The following is a 17,157-nucleotide window of genomic DNA, read 5'->3' on the forward strand; positions in this document are numbered from 1 at the left end:
TTACTGTGTTTTTTTTTTTTAAGTATGGGATGGTCTCAGCTGTGCTTCTTCATTTCTAGATGCTGTATTGTTGTCGGGGAAGCAAACATCTTAAAGGGGCAGTGTTTTATAAAATTGACTTTTTCAGCTTTACATCGTGTTATGTTATCCAATCATCAAAAACATACCTGGAGTTATGCTTTGATGTTTTCATGCATGTTTTAAAAGTCCTTTAATTTTCCATGGCAACCAATTCACCCCGCCGCTGCTACTCCCCCACTCAGCTCCTTCAGACTAGCCAGCAGCAATTAGCAAACACCTGGTGGAACTGAACTCATTATAGGAGCTACTTCTCAGTGAAACGCAGGTAAAAACGTTGTTAGGGGTTCATAGAGGAGCCATGTTGTGATGACTTCTTGAAGGTGGAGTTTCAGAAAGAGCAGGAGCTTCTTAAAGAGGCAGAGGCCCAATTTCAAGGTGTTAAATTACAAAGTCAGATTTCTTTCGTTATATTTGATATTTAAAGCATTTTTATAACTGAAGGTAACGTAGTTACTTGATTGTGCTATCAGGTGGCACTATGTGCCTGGAAAATACATAATACCGCCCCTTTAAAGTTATTCTGATGAAGGCAGAGACACAAAATAGCACTATTGTAAGGGTTAAATGGCTGTTCAGAGTTTTTTGGTCAGATCTCTCATAAGAAAATGTAAAATGTGAACACAGTATGACTGGGTGCAGCTCTGGGTCAGCCACAAGCACTGCATGAATAGGAGGCTAAAAACTGTTTCTGAAGTAGTTGTGAGTTTGTTTATAAGATAACTATTCATTTCAGGAGGTGTTGCTACAGAGTTCAAAGGCTTGTTCTGATAACATATTCTGACAGAGAAAAATGGCCGCTCTGTGTTCTGTGGTACCGTATGCTGGAGGGCATTAGAAAATGCATGTCCACTGTTATTAATCAACATGACACAAGGGCAGAAATGACCCACACGCTTTCCGTTTATTCAGAAGAGACCCTGCGAGTCTCATATCTCTACTCTGGTCTGCACCTGTGTGTGTGTGTATGCGTGCATGTGTGTGTGTAGCTGCAGATTTTATATTTTAGAATGCTAAAAAGGGGCATTCCTTTGACAAATTTGGGAAAAATATGACTTCATTTGCTCTGATTTTTTATATATTTTTTTCCCTTCCCTTGCAGTCGAACTGCGCCCAGTACGCAGCAGAGAAGCGAGATGAGGAGAAAATGTGCGACCATTTGATCAGAGCCGCTAAATTCCGCGACCACATGACCTCCACTCAGCTCATCCAGAAGATCGTCAACATTTTGACTGACAAACACGGAGCCTGGGGAAGTTCGTCCAGCAGGTAAGGGGAAGTAGGATTTAAAGGACTTGTCTTTTCATTTTCACATCTTTTTTTTTTCAACTCTGTGGGGACCATAGATATACTGATCAAATATTAATATCTGTATCTGTGCTAATATCGAACAAAGTTCTAGATTATTCCTGAAACGCCAAAAGTACACCCAAAGCGATTAATTGTATCAAATTGATTATTGAAATAATCATTAACTAATGTGGTAATCGATTAATCGTTAACTAGATTATACAGACTCAAAATAAGGGCAATTGGTGAAGGAACAACAAACTCAAAGCAGTAACTAAGAAAAAACTGAACAAAAATATGTACAATTTACATTTAAGATGAGGAAAACATTGATCTGTTAATCTGTTCTGCCAAAGCTCTTCAGGTGAAAAAAGTTTAGATTCATGCTGACAAATTCTGCAGCGTCTTTTGCTAATCATTTATTAATCAGCAAATCTAAAAAATAATCACTAGATCAGGTTTATGCTGCATTGATTCAGCAGACAGGCTGAGCTTGTCACATGTTGATGATAGAAGTATTTGTTTCACTGCAGATGAATCCTTTGCTATGAATGATCAGAAGTTCACTAAAGGAATGCTGTCATGGCATTCAAGGCAATAAAATGTTTATCTTCTTACTTGTAAAATTATTTTAATTTGTTTATTTGCATCTATTAATGTTGTACAGAAAGGTCTAAATGAAAAAACTTCAGCATATACCACTTTTCTGTATTTGATTAAGTGATTAATCATCAGAATAATCGATGGCTAAAATAATCTTTAGTTGCAAACCTACATAAAATAAAAAAAAAAAAAAATACTGGGAACTTTTAGCACCTTTTAGCAACTTTTAGCATCTAGCACCGGGCGGTGCTAGGTGCTAGGTGTACCGGCACCTAGCACGGTATCCTAAAGGGGTACCGTGCTAGGTACCCCTTTAGTACCCCTAGGTACTAAAGGGGTCTTTAGGATAAAGACCCCTTTAGGATACTAAAGGGGTCTTTAGTATCCTGTTTTACCAGTCAAACTTAAAACTGTTGCTGTGTTTACAAAAGGTTTGTTTGAAATGATGTTTTCTGGCTCTGAGGAGCTAATAGTGACAAAGAAGTATCGTACATAAAGCCTCCTTAAAAATAATTATTTGGGAAACAAACAAAAACTGCACCTGTTTTCATTTTGCTTCATAAAATAAAATCTTCCACTGTTTCCCACATATACCTTCAACAGTCGCAGCGTTTTTTGTTGTTTTTTTTAATAAAAAACCCCCGAAATTATTAAAGGTGAACCAGCTGTCGGCCCGTGCGCCGAATGATGCATTGGCCTGAGAGAGACATGAAAAGCCATGTGAACAAGCCGGGCTCCCATTAAGAACAGAGGGAACCTTATCCTCTGTGTTTGTTTGGCCAAATGGGCAGCAGAATCCAATGCGGCTATTCCCTAATGATGGCTGTTTGTGCAGGTAGTGTGTAATGGCTGAGCTGCAGACGGCTGCTGGCTCATGCTTGTTAGGCCGAGCCGAGTCTCCAGAGACTCGTCTGGCGGGGCTTAGCTTGCCGTCGGAGCAGGAAGGCTATCTGTGACCGCCTTTGCTTTTCTTTTTTTTCTTTTTCTTATTTTTTTTCCTCCTGTAGCGGTCTGTGGTGAGCTATCCGTCCAGTGCTTTCCTTCCTGACTGGATCTCCCTTTGTCTTTGCTTTCTGTCCGTTTCTTCATGTATGCTCACATAACACGCTTCCATTTAGTATGGATATTGTGTTCTACGAGCCGCCGCTGCCGCCGCGCTATTGATGGCTTTCCTAATGGCTGCCGATAGGTGCAGGGAGCCACTGGCACTGGGCCTCGGAGCGCAGCCCTCTTTTAATAAATCACAATCAGTCCTGTGCCATTACATCAATATTTTTGGTCAATTACTGTGAAGGTCAGGTGGGTGCAGCTTTGCACTATAAAAGCTCGTGGTATGCAGACGCAAGAGAAACATCTGGTTCTGCAAACGCAACAAACACAGAAACTAAGAATGGGGAAACCAGCTCTCCACACCTGAATACCTGCAGGCGTCGCAGGAATTCGCTCTAAAGCAACATCTGCACCTTCAGATCTACACAAAGAAACACACACGGCTTCTTCCCAGCTGTGAAATTGAAAAGCACCACCACACGCAAGGCGACATGATGGTGTCCTTTCGCAGCCGAGGCATAAAGCCTCCCCCTCCTCCGCCTCGTGCCGTGAAAATGTATTCCCCAAAGTTTCCGTTTAATAAAGAATCCGAAAATGAAAATATTATTTTCCTGCTGGCTGATGGGAATTGTTGTTTAGCTCACGGCAGGCATCTAATATCTTCTGACACAGTGTGTGACCTGCCTGAACGCAATTGGTGTGTTCATCATATCCAGCTTAGCGGGGCTTGGTTCTCTGGAGAACAGAGGTGTTTGGTGATTTTTTTCTTTATTTTTTTTGTTCTTCTTTGGACGGCCGTTCGCTGCTTGTCTGCAGTTCTCTTTCTTTATTCTCCTCTGTCACAACAAGCCAGTCATCTTCCTTCCCTTCTTGTCGTTTAGACTTTGCTTCTCTATCTGCTTCTGTTTCATTGTTGGATTTTCCTTATTCCTGTCATTTTGATGCTTTGTTTGTTTTCACTTCTTCCCAAAACGCGGACAGATCCACAACTGAACCAAAGGCATCACTAGCTGCGTTTCCATTGAGCATATAATTGCACAAATTGGAATTGCAAAAATAAATTTGCTTAATGGAAACGAGACAATTTTGAAAAAAAACTTTTTGATAAAACGTCTTTGTGCTAGGATGAAGTTTTTCTGCTGAAATTATTGGCGGAAGGAAGGGTGCTGCCCACCACAAATAATGATTCGGGCAGAACATGGCGCCCTACATAATATAGCATAATTTAACGAAGCTTCAATGCAGATAAATTTTCCTCGAGAAATTGTAATAATCGAGGTTCTCGAATCATTCGAGGAGTTTTCTGACTCTGCAGGCCTGAAGTCGTCGTTTCGCTCCACCTTCTGCTGCTCATCGAGTGGATTTTACTTTTGGCCTGAAAACAAATGCATGCCCCACTTTTTAGATTTTTTTTTTTGTAATTAATATAACCGTGAATCCTTTTCATTAACAATGCTGCATTAGCACATCGACCATATAAATGTGCAACTTAAATTTGTTTAATGGAAACAGAACCGTTTTGAAAAATACTTGTTATTCAGTAAAAAGTAGGCAGAAGTGTTTTTTTTTGTTTTTTTTCCCCAGCCGAATCAAAATTGGTTTATTTCACAACATTTAAATGAAAACACTCTTTTTACATCAGACGGGTCACATGATCAACAACTGGATGTTGCAACTGCCGCAAATCCTGAAGAAGACAACAGGAAGTAGTCATAGGATGATGATGCAGCACATTTAGCATGTCTGTGTGTAGCACGTGGGATTTTAATTGCTTTTCTTGTTTAACGGAAACGCTGCATTTGCGGAATTGTGGGTGTTTTTTGCATTAGTAGATCATCAAAAAAAGTTTTGCGGACATTTGTAATGAAAACACAACTGCTGTCGCACAAATTCCCGATAAAATAGAAAAATGACAAAAATGAATATAAAGAAACTGCCAGCAAACAACACATGAACAGACACACACTCACGCACACGCGCGCACACACACACACGCACGCACGCACGCACGCACGCACGCACGCACGCACGCACGCACGCACACACACACACACACACACACACGTAACAACTGACAGATATTTCATTTTCACTCCAACGTTCTCTCCCTTCCTCCCGCTCGGGGCTCTGGTCCTCTGAGGACGCCGCCGGCTGCAGTGTTTATTTGGGTCAGGAATCATCTCATGTACATGACACCTGGACAAAGTTGACAGACAGAGAAAGGAGATGAGGGCAGATGATGGAGCACGCCAACTCGGTCCCAGCAGACACACTCTGCTCTCGTCTTTCTCCCTTCTCTCACATCGCCTCTTTATTGCTTCCTAATGGGGCGGCTAACGTGCCGCAGAAGCCGGCTTTGCATGGAGAAAACGGGGAGTGTGATGTGATGGTAACGGCGGTGTTATTCCTGCAGTAGCTTTACGCATTTATGGAAACATAATTAAGGTTGCAGACACCAGCAGACTCCTTATTTCCAGTTTGTTCCACCTTCTGGTCTCCCTCCGCGCCTCCTTCCTTCCTCGTGTACGCAGCTCATTTTCTGCCGCCGTGCTGCTCTAATGGACACCCTTAGGCTAGAGGCTTCCCAGCCAAGGCACATCCATCTTTTGGCATGTCACACTCCTGCCTGGCAAAAAATCTTTGTGATGTGCACTCCAATTTTTCTTCAGTAAATCAAATCTTCCTTCCTTCAGAGAGACGAATGCGTTCGGGTCGGAGCGTTGCAGAGAAAATCGATGCGGGCAAAATTGAAACAGTATGCCTCCGTATTGATCGACGGGGAGGGATCGAAAAGCAACAGCTTTGTAACTGTTCAGCAGGACAGTCAGCTGACCTGTAATGGACAAACTATTGATATCAGCATTTCTCTTATCTTGTGCTTTGTCACTTTTTTTTTCTTTTTACTAAGAAAAAAGGTTGATGCTTTCTGTTTAGCTAATGATGAAGAATAATGCAACACATATATCTGATAAAAACACTGAGGAGGAATTTTCTCATGCCTTTTCAGTTTCTATTTTAGCAGCGTTGCTCCATATAAAGGGATATTTCTCAAAGAAGATGGTTGCGCAATATGACAGAGTGAGTTGCATTTTGTTTTCAGTTAAATCCATTGAACTCTGCTATTCTGCTAAACAAATTTCTAGGTATGATAAATTATCCTTATAGTGACATTTTATAGCACAATCTGTTAACTTCAGTTGTAATGAAAATGTAACGTATATCAGATATAAAAAATTGCAATTTAGTGCCTTGATATTGGGCCTTTGTCTCTTTAAGAAGCTCCGACTCTTTCTGGAACTCCGCCTTCAGGAAGTCATCACAGCATGGCTCCTTTATTAACCCAACATTTTTAACATTGTTTTACAGAGAAGTAGCTCCTATATTGTGGAGTTGATGAGCATAGTTACACCAGGTGTTTGCTAATTGCTGCTGGCTAGTCTGAAGGAGCTGAGTGAGGGAGAGCTGCTGGGTGAGGCAGAAGCTTGGAAACTGCAGCTGTGAAGAGGAGCTTCGTCCCCCAGATGTTTTCACAGCTGAGTGGTTGCAATGGGAGAGTAAGGCATTTTCAAACAAGCATGAAAGAATCAAATCAAAACTCCAAGTATGTTTTTGATAAAAAAAATAACAAGATAAAATTTAAAATGTGGATTTTACATAATACCGCTCCTTATAACTGTTTTAACCATTTTACATTTCTTCTGTGTATTTTTCAATCCCTGAAAGACTGAATGAATGGATTTGATAGTTTCAGAGTTATTTTTATTCATAATCAGAATATAAATTGTGGAAACACACCAAACTGACCTTCTATTTCTATTTAACCTGAACAAAAGGGAAGAGTATATAAACAGTTTATAAATGAAAACCAGGAAATTGGTACAGCCCTCTTTAGATCCTGATGTTTTCCTGGTTTCTCTCTCTACTGTTATAACCCACTAATCATTTACATTTTCAGATCTAAACTAAATCCTTCACTTCATTTAGTTAATCTATGCCTGAAAAACACCACCACCCAAAAAGCCAAAGTTAAAGACACAATGTGGGGATTTCTGGCTTCTTTAAATACTTACCTGCTTATACAAACATTTACAGATTGCATTTTTTCTAAGTACCTAGAGCATAAGAAGACAAAAGAGCAGCATTCCCAATGGAGTTTCTTGCCTTTCTATTAAATTTTTAAGTTTTTTTGACGAGCAGAGCCAACATCACACCAGCTGTTCCAGGCAGGAGCTGCTGTAAGACGGGGTTTCTGTTGCAGTTTTGCAAAATATACTAATTTTGAAACATGTTTTTTTTTAATTGTCAGGTTTTTTCGAATTCATTTAGTAATTCCAGTTTACTCAATTTTAGCATCAATAGAAACGCAGCCAGAGATGCCGAGAACAGCCGCATTAAATTCTCTTCACTCCAGTCAGGACCAACCGAGCTAAAGCCCGGCTGATCCCAATCAATAATCGCTTTCTCTGTGCATGTCTGATACAATTGGTGCCCTTGTGGTCACATGAACAAAACCACCCAACAAGTGTTTTAATATTCACTCACTTCTGGTTTCGGCTCAAACCCAAACGACGTCACAGGACCAGGCGTGCTGCAGCGAGGCCGTTTGTGTCACATCGCCTAGTATTTTGCTATATTAATGATTGCATGAGAAGCTCGAGCAGCAAGAATAATTTCCACTTGTATCCTCCTGTTGCGGACTTAAATCAAAATTATGGTGCATAATATTGAAAGTAATGCATGTGCTAAAGTCGTGGTCTGCTCAGTGTCTGCGCTGGGCCCCGTGAGTGTTTTATGGACGCGCTGTACATTACGACTGCGCTGGTACTCTGGACTCGCAGCTGAAAAAGGAAATGGGACTCCAGCACGTCAGCGGAGAATATAACCATAGGAAACAAGAGCATAACAGTTTAGGAAACACGGGCCGTCGGCTGTGCCGTGACACGAGGGGGTGGAGAGGGAGGACGAGAAGAAGAGAGAGGATGGATGACACGCAGCAGGAGAGGGGAAATGATCCGACTCAGAAGTATGAAGACGGGGAAGATGGCACTAACACTTTAGTACAACTACTTTTTTTTTTTAGATTAAGTCTATTTTTTGGTAAATTAACCACATTACAAAAAAAATAAAGCAACATAAAATATTACTTCTGTCAGAGAGTTCCACAGAACATTATTTAAAATGGTACAAACTTTTTTTTGTGTGTGTGTTGGCATGTAACCACATTTAATTTTAAAGGGACAGTACTATGAATTTTCCTGGTATGATGTGCTATTTTATGTCACATTCAAGTAACTGTTACCTTTAGTTGTTATAAAAAAATGTTGTAAATATCAAAAGTGACTTTAAACAACTTCATTTAACATCTTGAAATCGGGGCTCTGTCTCTTTAAGAAACTCCTGCTCCTTCTAAAACTCCGCCTTGAGGAAATCATCACAACATGGCTCCTCTATTAACCCTTTAACGATTTTCCCAGCGTTTCACTGAGTAGCTTCTATAATGTTTGCTAATTGCTGCTGGCTAGTCTGAAGGAGCTGAGTTGGGGAGTCACAGAAGAGGGTGGAAGCTTGGAAACTACAGCTCCATGGAGCTTCGTCCTTGAAGGCGGTGCTTGGGTCATCCAGCATTTTTGCACAGCTGAATGGTTGCCACGGGAGACTAAGGGATGTTTTTAATGAGGGAGTAACATTACAGTATGATCCAAAGCTCAAAAAAGTTGATTTTATGCTTTAAACAACAATAATATACTGCTGTTTGAAGCGGAAGTGGATGAACTGTTCATAAAAGTGGAGGGAGTCAGAGATTCCACTGTCACTGAGGACATAGAGGGACAAGAAATGAACTTGCGAGTTTGCATAAACTAGGTCAGATTGTCTGTTGCTTCTAAACCAGATCATCTTCAAAATTAGCTCCATTTTTTTGGTTTTCTTCTAAACACCAGCAGTCTAAACACAAACGCAGGCCGCCGTTCTGAGGCCGGGCAGCTGCGGCCGACTACCAAAAGGTTGTTTCCTCTGGTCCCCTCGCTGGCTACTTGAAAACCATTTAGCCGGAGCTCAAGTTGTGATCATCCATCTGCTTTGATGCAGCCGTAAACACAAACGGAGCATAAATGGGTCCCGGTCCCTTTCCCATCTCACAGACTTATTCTGCACCAGAGTCCATGAATGGCTTTCATGCACACCCCTCCAGGTCATTCATCATTCACTTTGACGTGCGTCTGGGACTAGAAAAAGTTGTGACTCGAACAAAAAGGATGTTCTTTAAATCTCTGGGGAGACCATCCCAAGTTTGACAGATGTGCGTTCCACGGGTTCCATAAAATAACATGCCACAAGGGCCCCACCATGCGGTCTGGCTCATGGCTATGAATTAGAATATAGCCTCAATGATAACATTTACATCCACTGTATATACAGTACAGTGGCGGGGCCTGCGAGGAATAGCAACAACGTGTCACGGCGAAACATATTAACAGCTGATGATGTCCATATGTTAGCACGGCTAAGTGTTGCAGCATATTCTGAGATTTAAAAAATGACTTTTGGCAGCCAATTTTTAAAATGGCTGTGAAGGGAAAGTGGTTCATTTGAGGTTGGATCTTTCTTTTTTTGTTTTCTTTAATAAGAGGTTGGATCTTTTAATCCTCACAGAAGCAGCGGCTGGTAGGCTTTATTTGATGTATAAATGTAAATTCTTAAGAATAAGACCTGAGTCTGCTGCGCAGATTGGTGTAATAAAAGGCAGAAACATCCATTATTAAAAAAAAATAAACGTGCTGCGACGTAATCCTCCTACTTCCTGTTGTCTTTGTGGTTTGCGACAGTAGTAATATCTGGTTGTTGCTCATGTGACTCGTGATGAGCGAAAAAAAGCGTTTCCATTTCAGTTTTGTAAATTATATCAATTTCCAAACAACTTATCGACAAACAGGAGTTTTTTTTCAAAGTTTCATCAAAACACCTTCATTGGGCTGTATCATGTTTTTTTTGTTGTTGTTTTTTTTAGCTTTACATTATGTTATGATGATCTCAAATCAAAAACATACCTGGAGTGTTGCCTTGACTCTTTCATGCATGTTTGAGAAATCCTTTAATCTCCATGGCAACCAGTCAGCTGCACAGACGCCTTGATGGACCTAGCCCTGCCTTCAAGACGAAGCTCCTCCTCAGAGTTGCAGTTTAAAAGCTGCTGCCTCATAGAGTATCCCTCCTCTGCAACTCCCCCATTTAGCTCCTTCAGACTAGCCAGCAGCAATTAGCAAACACCACCTGGTGGAACTGCACATCTGCTGAGTTCATTACTGGAGGGACTTCTCAGAGAATCGCTGGTAAAATCATTAGAGGGTTAATGGAGGAGCCATGTTGTGATGACTTCCTGAAGGTGGAGTTTCAGACAAAGCAAGAGGATTTTTAAAGAGACAGAGACCCAATTTGAAGGTGTTCAGTTAAAGTATTTTTTTAAAGTCATATCTGATATAGTATTTTTAGAATTATTATAAAAATACTATAGTTACCAAAATACCATAAAGTGCCCACTTTGTGCCTGGAAAATACATAATACTGCCCTTTTAAAGTCCAAATATCACAGTTCATGACAGTTTTGGAGAGGCCTAGTCAAAGCCAAATCAGAGATTCAGGTTGTCAGACTCAGACTAGCTTACTCAGATATATATATATTTTTAAAGATCTGAAACATACATTTTTAAAACATCAAGAATGGCATGAATCTCGAAAGGATCGCATCGTTTTCCCAGAACCTCCAGTGTGTTGTAGCTTCGTCTCCTTGCTTCCTGTTATCTATTGGTCCGTTCTCCTTTCCATTACACCTGGAGTCGTAATGGAACATTGGTGATGAAACATGGAAGCACGCCTCTCATCCCAAAAAAAAAAAGAAAAAGACCAATTACACCATCACACCTCTGCGCCTCGCCGCTTCACCGCCAGCCGGGATTCTGCAGCTACTATCAGATTTATGAGTTTCATAATGCCTTAAAGTATATGGCTCGGTGGAACAAGGTCACGATAAAGGGTTGCTGATCAATATCTGAATGAAAAGCCGTTTGGGAAGTTTTTAGAGCTCTTTTTTTTCCTTCTCTTTCTCCTTTCCGCCTGGATGCAATATGTGGCCGGTATCGATTGTTCAGGGCCAGTAGTTAGTCAAAGGCTATCTCCTTTGACTAACCCCTTTGCAGCATGTCAGCGCCCCCCCTCTCCTTCCTCTTGATAGATTGGTATGCTTCCAGCCACTGTAATTACACCATGAGACCAGCAGGTCATTTATTTTGCTACTTTCAACATTACAGGGGGGGAAAAAAAGAAAAGAGAAAAAGGGGGTGTGGAGGGAAACACCTTTATCTTTAGAACCCAGCACTTTGTTCTGCAGCTAATGCAGAAAAGTCCACACAGAAAAGTCACATGCGTAGCATTGTGATGATCGCCTTTTAGTCGTTCATCTTCAGCCTGTGTTCTGGATTTGCTTTAGATGGACCCGTCTGTGTGTTTGGGTTCAGGTTCAGCTCCAAGTGTAGAAAGCCGGATCAGAAGAAGTTCAAGTTTAGCCTTAAAAACAGTTGCCAAATAAAATCGAATTCCCCCCGCCCCGCCTCGCCCCTACCTTTTTTTTTCTTTTGAAAACCCCCCCCCAAAATTTAAACTGCTAAACAAGTTCAATTCACTAGATTATTTAAATTTAAATTTAGTCAATATTCTTACTGAGTGTTATCGTCAGGCACTTTACATTTAGCTTGGATGAGTTTATTATAGAATCCAACTTTCCATTGAACCTCAGGGCTTTAGGGGGATCTTTTTAACATTCCTCCATGTTTGGTTTGAAAACTGGGATCTCAGACAGAAACATTCTTCCCCTCTACCCAATCTTATCTGACCTTGAGCACCGCTTACCTTTCCAGCCGTAGTTTGTGGAAGCATAGTGTAGTGGTTCTAGATTTGTCACAGGATTCAAGATCAGCACTGAAAGCTAGAGGTCAGAGGAATATTGCAATGGGCCAGTAATGGCAGAATTATGCAACCCCGGTCCGGCGGATGGCCTCATTACCTCGCCGCGCCGGTGATGAATGGTCTCACATGCGCGTTGTCAAAATCACAGGAAAAATGTGTCTTCATCAAAAATACAAATGGCGTTCGTCGGCCGGCGTGGTGGAAATCTGTCAACGACGCTTCGCTTTCCCCTGGAATGAAAACCGTCCGACGCAACATCTATCCCCTCCCTCTCCATATAATCAGATATAATTACTGTTTAATGGTCTGCTTTTGTTGTAAGATCTACACTCTGTATAATCATCGCTAATTGGAAACTTCATGCGAAGGTAATTAGGCCTTTGATGGGCGTTATTTCATTTGGGAGCGCAACTCTGTGGGAGGACCCGGGTCTGAACCAGCTGCCGAGGAGGCAGAGGGGCAGTGTGAAACTTTCTCTGTTTTTAACTTCTGTTGTTTTCTGAGAAATGTTAATAAATTTGATTTAATTGGAAATTGTAGGTAGCTGGGTTCCTATTGACTTTATGTTGCGCAAATTGAAATTCTGAAAATAAATGTGCTTAATGGAAGCGTGGCGATTTCTGAAAAACTTGCATTATTTGACAAGAAGGATTTGTGCTAGGACGATGTAAATGTGTATTCCAACGGAAGCGTTTTTTTCACACTCACACAAGTCATGCGATCAACAGGATGTTACGACAACAGGAAGCGGTAGGAGGATGACGTCGAGGCATGTTTTTTAATAAGCTTATTTTTGTGATTTTAACTGCATATTTTAATTGAATATAATCACTGCAACTTCAAGTAAACTTGGAGTTATTCAAAGTAGAGCAGCTCGTTGCCGTTACTCCACAACAGTTAGAACTGACATGTCAGGATGACTTTCCGTTGAAGATGGATTAAGCTTCTCAACACTTGTTTTTCAGAAACACTGTTTAAACTTGAGCACCTGCGATTTTATTTCAAAAATATATCGTTTTGTCAAACACATTTTCATTTTACTAGGCACGCTACCAAGAAGAGATGGATTTTACCAAAAGCTAGAAGTAAGGAACAGAAAAGAACCGAGTTGTTCTGTGGTATGCATCTCTGGAAATGAATGCCAACTGTTGTATTTAATAACAATATAAAAATACAATATAAAGATGTAATGAAATGATCTGTGGTCATCTGCTAGACTGAGCAGATGACCACAGCAAAATTATAATTTTTTTTCATTATTAGTGGAATATCAAAAAGGTTTTGCGCACATTTGCCATGGAAATGCAGCGAGTGAACATGTTGCATGTCCAGCTTTAGGCATCCTTGTTTTTAAACAGAGTCCCTAAAAACAGAGTGCCTGTATCAGTGATTTTCATGCAGTGCTGCTATCATTTTATTAAATATTGTATCTACCTTTGCTTTTAGGTCGAAAATGAGAAATAGACTCATTAAATAAGTTGTTCCTCTGATTAACAGAGAGGACGCGGGGGCTAAGATGGAAATGTTTCCACGTCCATGACCCCGGGATCACCTCGGCTGAATCTTGTAAACAACATTAGCCGAGGTGAATTAACTCATGTAGATGGGCTCCTGCTCACCTCGTTGGAGTAGGAAGGATAGGCATTAGCGCACACGCAGAAAATCACCCCCCCCCTGCACAACTTAATCACACCGAAGCGTTTCATCGGGACGGTTGTTTGGTCCCGTTTTCATTTTAATTTGAGCCCAGAGATCAGACTGGAGCCATCACTGCCACGGTTTTGACAAAGAGCCAGCGCTCTGGCTTCCCGGCTCCTCAACATGACAAATCCCCGGTCGGCCACTGCTCTCGTTTCTTCTAAACACATGGTTTATGCAAATCAAAGCAAAATTATCTTTGGGGGGTTGGTGGGAGATATAGCGGCAATGTTTGAGCGATTTGAGGGCTGCCAGTAGAAACTGGCATTAATATCAAATAAGCAGGAAGGTAAAAATCTCCGGTGCATATGCAGCGCTCAATGACTGTGCCCAAATTAATTTAGCAGAAAGGTTATGAATGGCTGTTTGTGCCAAAGTGCAGCCGCTTATGGTGATATATGAAAGCCTATCTGCTTTGCATGTCCTGTTCGGCATGATAAAGGTCATGTTATCACGTACTCGCCGGCAACGCTGCTGAAACAGAATCAGCCATAACTTTAGAACCGTGCAATTCTGAGGATCCCTCTGTTGCCAAGGCGACCAATCAAATCATGTCCCTGAAGCTCCGGTACCGAGCCGTTTGCAACAGAACCCTTCAGCTTGTTGAATGAACTGTGCTGTTTTTGTACTTCTCACTTGTCATGGATTAAAAACTCTTATGTACTGCTTACAGATACTGAAGTGAAACAACTTTCTAGAATAAGGACAATAAAAAAATAAATAAAAAAAAGAAAAAAGTTACAACTGTGATAAGATAAGATTCTTATAAATAAAAGAAGTTAAAACAGCTGTTCAGCTTGTCAGGTTGAAACGGTTTACTGGACAATAAATTGTCCCAGAATTTATCGCGATAAACAATAATGTTGTTCTGAGACTTTTAAGTAATATAATGGCATAATAATGCAGTGTCAGAGATCAATAAAGTTTAATTTCTAATGATCATTTAACACTGGAACTGAAAGACATTTTAAATATCCAAAATAAGTGAACAAAGTTATCCTTAAAAAAACCAAAGTACCAGGCTGAAGACATTTGTCTTCCAGTTTTTGGTAGAAAGAGAGAAAAATAATAGACCACACACATTTTGAGCTGCTTTTAATTTATAGTGATTGATTGATTGATTGATTGATTATTGCGACAGACCTAAGCTGCTGACCTTCATTTGACTCTTGAACACTTGATGGTTGAACTCATCCCCTTCGCTCCATCATACCTGACGGTGGGAGTGAGCCGTATTATCCAACATGGTGCTCTTCATTATGATTTAATCAATTCAAAAGACATTGTCATAAAATGATCGACCAAAGTTATTTCACTTTTTTTAATTTCTGGGGAAGAGAATAGAGCTAATAATGCTCTTGGTGACCTTCTGAACAAATAGTTTTTGTTCTGTTTTTCTTGAAACGTCATGAACTTTGACCTTCATAACGGTGGTCTGTAGAGTCTAATATGTAGCTGACCTTATGCAATAAGTGTTTTTCACTATTAACAGCAAATCCATTTGACCAGATGGGACGATGCATGATATTGGGTTGATGAGGACAATATGGCCTTTCAGGAATATTTTCAAAAACATTTTTTGTTCTCTGATATTGAGAAAAGGTTTCACAAACCAAAGGTTGATGTGTAACTGATCAGTTATCAGTTCAGCTCATCTAATTCTGTTGTCTCTAGCAGCGAAACGCTCATGTTTTGTGATTTCTTTAATCTTAAGCTGGGTTTTAAAGAACCAATCTAAGTATTTTTGTCTAAATATATTGTAGTTTTAGAACTGGAGAAAAACGCAGTGCAGACTCCCTGGAAACCTGTGAAACGGCTCTTTAGTTTTGCACTGATAGAACGTTAGCCAGTGTTTCAATAATCACGATTCTTTAGAATCATCTTCTTAATTTTGTCCATTTTCTTTAACAGAAAACTGGCGTAGTGACCCACCTCACAAGGCTTCTCTGTCTACACTCATGCAGCAGGTCTTGTTTTTTGTTGAAATATATATATTCTTTGTCGTCATTCATTCTACTAATTAAATGCGACCGCAGTCAGACTTCGAATTATGACCACAAAGCGAAGAAGAGTGTTGACTTCGATCCTCTGGAATGTAGTCTCACAAATCAGCAGGCACTGCCCGTTACCTAGCAACCCCAGCGGCACTCCAACACAATTGCTCAGCTGGTTTTGCCACTGTGCAATGGCTGCTGGAAAAGACAAGTGTTTTGTTGTTGACTTATTATCCAGAAATCACTTGCTGCATTCCTGTTGGTTGTACAGGAGGCTCCACTTCTGCTTGTCAAAAGATGTTCCATTTTATGTGCGAGTGTAAACTTTGAGTTGGGAGGAGGGGGCGTGGCCAGCAGCAACTTATTTGGATTTAAAGTGACATGACGCCCTAAAAACAGCTCATTCTGAAAGGAGCTTAAAATCTCTTTATCAAAGAATGAATTTGTGCAAAAAATGTGATGGATATATTTTGTATGGTTCAGGGACACATAGTAGGCCACCTTTAAAAGTAAAAACCTGCTTTTATCAACAGCCCCTCCTTTTTACCAGACACTATTTATGACCCAACTAATTACTAATTACACAAGTGGCTGGCGTGAGCTGGAACACAAACGCCGGCCCCTTTTGTTATTTTAATAGTTGTTATTTTGAAGAATAGTGCGTCTATAAATTGTACTCAGGAAGCCTTGGGCTCTGAATAATTTATTATCTTTGTGGAAACACACTGGGTGTGCAGGGCGGGGGGTTGTGGAGCGCTGGCCGTTCTTTTTTTTTTTTTTTTTTTTTAACGGCGGTCTCCTCTCATCGGGGGGGGATTGATGAGCGGATATCTCTCGCTGTCGTCCACCTCTGCTGGCACCTCATCATTAGGACTTCCTCTGTCGCCTGGTCACAGCCAGCTGGATGAATAAAGCTGGCAGAGGTGATACCCCCCAACCCCACACCTCCTCCAACTCCCATCACCCCCTGCAACTAATTACTCCACCCTGATGGATTAATGTGCATTGTGCGAGTCGGACGTTTCCCCACCTCGTGCGAGGCGAGGTGAGCGCCGCCTCAGTTCGGAGCCACTCTGTGCTCGGCCTCAATAATTATTTTCATAGATGAATACCGACGGTGGGCAGGATGATGAATTGGCTGTTTGCGTTCTGAGACTATCGCAGACGAACACGGAACACGGTCTTTGTCACCGAGCAGAAATCTGGTCCTGCACACACCTCTGCACTCCCTCAACCTGCCTGTGTGCATCATTCCACTTAACATACAAGCTTTTCTTTTTCATTTTGGGTCCTCCATTTTGTTTACATTTTGATTAATCAGGCAGACAGGTTTAGAATATTTTCATTTTCTTGCATAAAGCTGCTCTTGGTTTGATCGTTTTGTAGCTGCGTTTCCATTACTTGTGTGCTCACATCTTTTTCTGTGTTCTGCTAATGTTGGGAAAACACAATTTTATGTTTCCGTTGAATAAGAAATTAAATTAAA

The 17,157-nt window shown here is 40.9% G+C and overlaps 1 protein-coding gene across 5 annotated transcripts in view; it reads left to right on the top strand.

Annotated features, from left to right (window-relative positions):
• Positions 1–17,157, top strand: part of lrba (LPS-responsive vesicle trafficking, beach and anchor containing) — a 232,396-nt gene that overhangs the window by 108,168 nt on the left and 107,071 nt on the right. For all 5 annotated transcript variants that reach the window (XM_081616331.1, XM_081616388.1, XM_081616359.1 and 2 more), the window contains exon 36: positions 1,181–1,347. In XM_081616331.1, the coding sequence (XP_081472457.1) occupies positions 1,181–1,347 (167 nt within the window). The remainder of the gene's footprint in view (positions 1–1,180; positions 1,348–17,157) is intronic.

The sequence above is a fragment of the Poecilia reticulata genome, chromosome 1, assembly GCF_904066995.2.
Source record: "Poecilia reticulata chromosome 1, P_reticulata-male-v2, whole genome shotgun sequence".
In the NCBI taxonomy this organism is placed as follows: domain Eukaryota; kingdom Metazoa; phylum Chordata; class Actinopteri; order Cyprinodontiformes; family Poeciliidae; genus Poecilia; species Poecilia reticulata.